Source organism: Montipora foliosa, chromosome 1 (genome assembly GCF_036669935.1).
Source record: "Montipora foliosa isolate CH-2021 chromosome 1, ASM3666993v2, whole genome shotgun sequence".
In the NCBI taxonomy this organism is placed as follows: domain Eukaryota; kingdom Metazoa; phylum Cnidaria; class Anthozoa; order Scleractinia; family Acroporidae; genus Montipora; species Montipora foliosa.
This window is the reverse complement of record NC_090869.1, coordinates 35,716,677-35,724,176: the sequence shown is the minus strand read 5'-3', so window position 1 is coordinate 35,724,176 and position 7,500 is coordinate 35,716,677. Positions and strand designations below refer to the sequence as shown.

The window sequence follows — 7,500 nt, the reverse complement described above, 5'->3', positions numbered from 1 at the left end:
GTACTTCAGAAATAGAATCCACTTGCGAGATACTGTTGAATCAAGCCAAACCCAATCATCCGTGCCATCTACAGACGAAGACCAACTAAGCACTCCACATGCAAGCTCCTACATCTACATGCTCCAGCACTCGGCAAAGACCCTCTTTGGCTCATGGCTGTTTCTGTTTACCTGGTCTCAATAAACCGCAAGCCTTTTTGGAGACATAACTGCCAAGCCGGCCACTTCTGTTAGAGAGAACAGGACAGCCATAACGCCTGGTACTACATCGAATAGTGTTTGTGTTCTTTTACGTCCCACAACAAACTTGTGAACATAGAAGGTCTTTGTGAGACGTGGTCTACGGTTTATAGTCCTTATCTGAGAGGACTTGAAAAAGTCTAACCATTTGCAGATGAAATTACAAAGGCAGCACTTTCTCCTCGGATATTCAAGATCCCGAGTGATGATCCACAGGGGTTTCCGAGCCCGCTACCTCCTGCATGACAGCCCGATGCTCAACCCAATGCTCACCGGTGCGACGGCTCAAGCCACGTATCCTTCCAACAGCCACCACTTCTTACAAAGGCTTCCACTGCTTACAAAGCCGTCAACTTCGACAGGTTCTGTAATGGCGTCCCGCAGCAACCAAGTGACACGTACCAGGCCAGGACAAAACACACTACTAAAGGACTTCGTACAATAAGACCGTTGCCTTGTTTGAAAGATTTGTTTAATTAAGACTCCCATTTGTTGGACTATTCAGTTTTGCAAAGTTGTTAAAAGAGGTTTCATTTAAACGAAGGAACATGTATTTTTATATTTCACAGACTTAGTTTTCTGCGATTGGAAGGAAGTTTATGCACTATTTAAAAAACGAGTGTGAGTTTCATCAGCTTTATCACTAAATAGGTGGTATAGGTTTCTATAAGAGACAATTGCTTAAATCAGTAGCCCATGACTAGGAGCGACCCATAGCCCTACATTCCTGTCATGGTGTTTTCAAAGAGCGCGATTTATTTTCATTTCTCGCGAATGAGTCTCCAGCAGGAGCCCGATGATTAATCACGTTATAGCATCACCGAATCTGAACTGTTTTTGTTTCTTGTGGGAAAGGTAGACTAAATATAGATCAGTCAGTAAAAATGCCATGCTTAGTATGGGGGTTGCCCGCTCCTGGTCATGGGCCCCTGCTTAAATTGTCCAGATAATTGCAAGGATCACTTCTCTCTTTCGTCTAACGATTTTTCTGCTTTTAAAATGCATGTGAATTTACAAAATGAGGGGTAGTCCACAGGGGTAGTTCATGGCCCGGGTCCATGGTCCATGGACCTGGGGTCCATGTTTTTGTATATGTCCTGGAAAAATTGATGAAACACGATGCACAAGTTTTTGAAATAGCTTCTCAATTGCGCCTTGGTAATAAAGAAGAAATGGAAATATTCAAGAAGTTTTCACATCTTGTCGGCAGAGTTTCTTCTTAGCGAAAAATTGTACTGTTATAGTGATTTGCCATTTCAATTGAAAGGGTGTTAACTATGATTCAAATTAAGAAATGAGTTCACTGGGAGAGTTTGATGCTTTATCAAAGTCAAGGGTTTGATATTGCATGAAACTCTTGGATATCGCAGCTTTCCATTGATTAACCCGGGTTCCAAGCCACATACAAGTGAGGAAATTGGTGTCTCTAACTTGGATGATCACCCTATGAATAATTAATAAGTTTCAGAATAAAAGTTCGTGTGCTCGACTCTCTTCTGTGACTATAACAATAATGGATTTAGTGCGCAGAAAATTCCACTTTAAGTAGTCTCAACATTGTAGTTTGCTAATAATAATTGAGGGGGCTTTTTTATGTCAAAAGAAAAACAAAATTCACCTTATAATGTTTTGGTGTGCCTAAGGAGGAAAGCACCGACCTAGTGGTGTTTTTGTGAATCAGGGTACCAGTATTTCAGATATTCAGTAGTTTTATGGAACACATGTAAGCCAGAAATTTGTGAGGACCATTAAATGAAATGATAATATTGTTGTTTTGCATGAACTTTTACATGCATGGACACTGCACCCAAGAATTATATTCTCTCTAACTTTCAAAATTTATATTAATTAAAGTGCACCTAACCACAAAGTACTGTCTTTTGCAAAAGTGAAATGTCCAACCTATATTTTACTTTTGCTTCTCTTGATTTACTGTTAATAGTCCTAATGAGGTACGAGAGAGTAATTTTGTCAAATGGCTGAGCTAGTGAGAGGTATGGGTCTATTCCTTTAATAGGGTCATGAGCTAATTTACGTTGCCAAAGTTCTTTTAAGCCTATGAAGCAAAGTAGTTTATGATGTCATCGAAGGAATAGACCCATGCCTCTCACTGCCTCGGCCATTGGACAAAGGATTGCCAGCATGTTTCTCTTACATACCTTATTATGAGGCACGTTAACAAGTAAAATATATTGAAGCAAAGGTAAATATATGTTTGATATTTAACTTTTGCTAAAGTAAAAAGTTTGTTGAGGCTAGGTGCACTTCACTGGCTGATGAGAAGTGAGGCCTCATAGTACATAAGCTTAACTGGTTTCATAACCGAACTATAAACATGCGGTTATGTCCAAGACCAGAGACAATAACAAGCTAAATCGAGCACATGTAAACAGAAAGATCTGATTGGCTCTTATTAACAATTCAATATCGTCACACCATTCCTTGTTTAAGAAAGGGAAGGGTAAACTTGATACAACAACTGGAAGATGCAAAAGTAATTTGAATAAAACCGAATCTCCTCAATGTATAGTTCCTTTCTGAGCTTTCCAATTCATAAACAATATCGCCAGTTAGTTCTAACACAGTCACTTCAATGCAAACGTCCTTTAGGTAACTTGATCGTTTCGAGACTCGACCACTGCGAGTAAGTGGCAAGTCAGTTGACTCTACAGGCTTGGTTGGTACTGGAATTTCTTTAGGCTTAGCACTACTGTTTACTTTGTCTTGAGCCACTGATACAGTGGCATCTGTGGGCAGTTGAACTTCCTGGGAGATGCTTGATTCTCCGGATATTGGATTGGCAGGGGGGACCAACTTAGTAGGTGCTGCCTCCGGCGTGCTGTCGGCTACCGGGTTGGTACTGGCACACATTGGCTCTTTGCTGCTTCTGAGGTGTCTTTCTCCTGAAAACTCGTCCATCTTCAGTCCTTACATCATACGACCTCACATCAACTTGATGTTCTACACGTGCCTTGTACCATCGACCCGATCTGTCAGTAGGTTTAACACGCACAACACCTCCACTACTAAGGGGTGGGAGTTCCTTGGTACTGATACTGCAGTACTTTGCACCTGTTTTCTCTTGAAAAGTTTTCCGGGGACGTCTTCAACTATTTTAGGCTTGAGCAACTCATTTGTGGTTGGTATTAATGTTCGAGTGCGATGTCCAAACATCCTTTGTGCTGGCGAGCTCGCAAGACCTTCCGAGGGTGTATTTCTCCATTCTAATAAGGCAAAGTACATGTCTGATCTTGCTGCTTTAGACTTTCTCAGTAGATTCTTGGCTGTCTTGACTGAATTTTCTACTTTGCCGTTACTCTGCGGGTAGTGGGGAGAACTAGTGACATGTTCCATATCACAACTTTCTGCAAAATGCTGGAACTCAAAGGAGTTGAAAGGGGGACCATTGTCGCTCACTAACCGGTTGGGAATCCCGTGCCTTGCAAAGTGTCTTTTCAGGACTTAAATAACTTCGGTTGCGGCCTTCGAAGTAGTTCGAATAGTAATCCAGAGTGCAGAGCTAGTCTTTGCCTTGGAAATGAAAGATGTCAGATCCAACTGTTTCCCAGGGGCGGCTTGGGATCTTCTGGCAGATGAGCGGTTCTTTAGATTGCTCTTTCAGAGAAGTTGATCTCGGCAGCCATGTTAGGCCAGTAAACGGTCTCTCTAGCTCTGCGAAGACAACTTTCAATTCCAGAGTGTGCTCCATGTAGACGCTCGCGAATCTTTGGTCTGAGGCTAGTTGGAATCAGGCATCGCAGACCTTTAAAGACATCACCATCCTGAGCTGTCAGTTCATCACAACATCAAAGTAGTGACGAAGTTCTAGTGGAAGATCATCTTTGGTATCTGGCCAGCCCTTTACAATGATTTAGGTGAGGGACTGCATGACTGGGTCGGCTGCTGTTTCATGCTGGATCTGTAGCAGCGGAGGCTCTGAAATTGGAAGAAAGTCGATTCAAGGTATCCGCACAGCTTCCTTTTCAGCTGGAGAACGGTCTGTTGTCGACAGGTAAGCACGGGATAGTGTATCAGATAGATACATTTTAGCACCTGGTTTGTAGCGAATCTCAAAGTCATATTGCTGTAATTGCAGGAGCAGGCGCTGCAGTCTCTGACCATCTACACTCGACGTCTTTGTGAGTTAATCTTCTAAGAGGTTCGCATACCTCTGACAGCTTGCGTAGAAGCTTGGACAGATAGTTCACTAGGCCTACCAATCTTCTAACCTCTGCTACATCCTTTGCTCGTTCCATCTCCAGCATGGCCTCGACCTTACTCGGGTCAGGTTTCACTCCTTCAGGTGTAAGCACATGGCAAATGAAAGGGGTTTCAGAACACTTGAGTTGTAGCTTTTCTCTATTAAGCTTCAGGTTTCTTTCTCGGCACCGGTCTAACAGCTTCAGTAGGGTGGGATCATGGTTTTTTATAGCCTCCTTCATAGTTGAGCCACGGCTTGTAATCATAATGTCATCCGGAGATACCTGTATCGGCCCCAACACTTATGTCCAAGTTTGATCCTAATTAAATGCACACCCAATTTGGACATCCAACACGAAGTGTCCCTTTAAAGTGCCCCTGTGATCAAAAAAACCACTTCCTTTTTTCCTTCAGATTTTGAAAGTGTGTTTGCTTAACACCTGACTGGCAAAATTTTGAGCTTTGATTTTTATCCAAAGGCCGTTTACTTTGAGTGTAAGTTTTGGATTTCACGGTCCGCCATTACTCACGTTCAAAACTGACCGATTGGACCTCAGAAGGTTGGATCCAGGGAAAAGTGACGTCAGAGGCTCACTAGCTTAAAATTTCAGCGTGTAAACGCAGCTTATTATATATGCAAAGCGTGAGTTTAAAAGTCTGAAAGCCCAAAACCCCCGTGCTGCATGTTAATTCTGCGGCGTACACACGTATTGCATTCTTAAACTAGTGAGCCTTTGACGTCATTTTCTCCTCGATCCAGCTCTCTCAAGAACATAATGTTAGTAATAGCGGACCATTAAATAGGAAAATGACAGTTAAAATAAAGAGAAGATGATACTTTTTTTTACATGGGAGGCATATTGTGACAAAAAGTGCGTCATGATTGGCGACGCGGAAGTTACGTGATCGCTTTTTCCTGTATTCCTTTCGTCACGTTGCTAAAAAACAATCATAAAGTATTCGCGGAAGATCGATTTCTCTGAAATTTGAAAGGGTGATTGTTACACAGTGGAGAATCTTTGCTTTCAATAAAAATCCCTGTGTTTTGGTCCAGAATAATGCGATTTTTGTTTAATTTAGTGAGTGATGTAATGTTTATCTTTGTCATGCAAATTTTGACAGCGAATATAATTTTTACTGAAAGCGCGTTAAATCTCTATTTTGAGCACCTATTTGAACAAAAAAGATGCAAGGAAATAATACTTCAAGTGAATACTCTGGAAAAAAAAATTCGCAAAAGGGTTCAGAATTCAGTTATTGGACATCTTTTATGCAGTTAAGTTAATAAAAATTAAATACAATTACCACCTTTAACAGTTGTACAAATATCACTCAATACTGCCACGTCTCACTCGCAGCACTTCACTTGCAAATGCAACAACTAGTAAACTACAATAAATTAACAGTGAAGCTAAAATGATTCCCTGAAAACATTACTAAAATTCTCATACGACTCGTACGGCTTCGGTGACACTGTTGTGTTGAATTCAAATCACAAGATTTGAGCGTATTTCGATTCACACGTTGTGTTGTATTGGTTGTTTCGGTGTTTTCAAAGTCAAAAGATCAGTCTTTCAAACTAATATGAGTAGATACAAGTTTCACAATTTTTTTTTCGAACCCGAAAATTTTTTCTGGATTTTTGAGAAACAGCATCCAGGGCCCGGTTGTTCGAAAGCCGATTATCTTAATCCAGGATTAGCGCAAACTTTTGTTTCATGGTTTTTCAACTTTTTGGTGAATTTTCTTTTGCTTATTTTTGTTTTTCAAGATTGACTTCTTCTAATATAAAGCTTTACCTAATATCAGCTTGGGGATGAACTTTCGTAAAATAAGCATCAAAAGCACTAAATATTGTATAAATTCAATGATAGGCATAAAAACATTCATTGACGGGGAAAGAGCACACCGGCTTACCAAAAGAAGCTTCCTTGTTGCTAAGACAATTAACCTTTGCCAACGTTGTAGTCGAAAAATTCTTTATCTTCCAAGCTAGATCAGCCCTCCCAATTGTTTCCAACATATCTTCTAGGAGTGATAAATTTTCAGGAGTGATTTTTCCGCGTTTCTCCAGTAGATCGAAAATCATGAATCCGCTGCAAAACTTCTCCAATAATCCACAAGGGGCAATGTCTGTCGAGGCGAACTTTATCTTCTCCAAGTCATTCTTTGACAGATCCGATGATAAGTCAAGGAGTATTTTTCTGTAAGGGCTCAAAGCATTTTCTCCTGCCTCTAAAGCCATTGCTGTTCAATGATCAAGACGACGTCCTACTTCAGGGGAAGTCCCTCCTATCTGAATGACGTCATGGCGTATGTAAATATTTTGTGCATTTTGTCTGTCAGCGGCCTTCATCTATCTTTGTAAGCGCAAATATGGCGGACAAAAGTAGGGTACGGTATGTTCTGCGTTAATTTTGAGGTAACTCTTTACATCAATCATCTCATTGCGAAATCGAATAATCTTAAAGAAATATGTCAGACATAGGTTTCGACGATGCGATATCGGAAAGGCTGGAAGGTACGCACTCCTTTGTAGGAGGTTTGATATTAAAAGGAAATAGCAAGAAATCGAGCCAGACAACAAGTGAAAGCGTCTTGGGACTCAAAAAGCTTGCCGAAGAGAAGAGAAAACGAAAACGAGATGAACTTGGAGAGAATGCAAAAAGAGTAAAAGATCTTTCTGCAGACAGAGGAGCAGACGACATTGATTGGGAGAAAGGCCACAGTGAGAAAGAACTTGCAAGACTTAGTTCTGGAAATAAGGACTTCAAGTCTAGATCTCGACATTATAGGTCTGCGTTAGTGGAAACGCCTTCCCACACGGGCGGTGTAAACGAAGAAATAAGGGAGAAGCAATTAAGAAGACTCGAACGAGACCGCGAAACCAGAAAAGGTGGGGTGTATGCAGAATCAAGGCTAAGAGACAGAGATGACAAGTATTCTAGAAGAGATAGAGAACGTTATAAAGACGATGATCGGGAGAAGAGAAAGTATGACAAGAGTAAGCAAACTAGTTCGAGATCGCATGACTATAATATTTATCGAGGTAACAAAGAC

The 7,500-nt window shown here is 41.0% G+C and overlaps 2 protein-coding genes across 3 annotated transcripts in view; one reads left to right on the top strand and one right to left on the bottom strand.

Moving 5' to 3' along the window:
* LOC137997611 (uncharacterized) overlaps window positions 1-6,714 on the bottom strand; it is a 59,781-nt gene extending 53,067 nt beyond the window's left edge. For both annotated transcript variants that reach the window (XM_068843708.1, XM_068843700.1), the window contains exon 1: window positions 6,358-6,714. In XM_068843708.1, the coding sequence (XP_068699809.1) occupies window positions 6,358-6,685 (328 nt within the window). In that variant the 5' untranslated portion in view covers window positions 6,686-6,714. The remainder of the gene's footprint in view (window positions 1-6,357) is intronic.
* A 73-nt stretch (window positions 6,715-6,787) lies between these two features.
* The window catches only part of LOC137997571 (pre-mRNA-splicing factor ATP-dependent RNA helicase PRP16-like), a 31,698-nt gene continuing 30,985 nt past the window's right edge, over window positions 6,788-7,500 (top strand). The window contains exon 1 of the mRNA XM_068843653.1: window positions 6,788-7,500. This exon is cut by the window's right edge and continues 112 nt beyond it. Within this exon, the coding sequence (XP_068699754.1) occupies window positions 6,916-7,500 (585 nt within the window). The 5' untranslated portion in view covers window positions 6,788-6,915.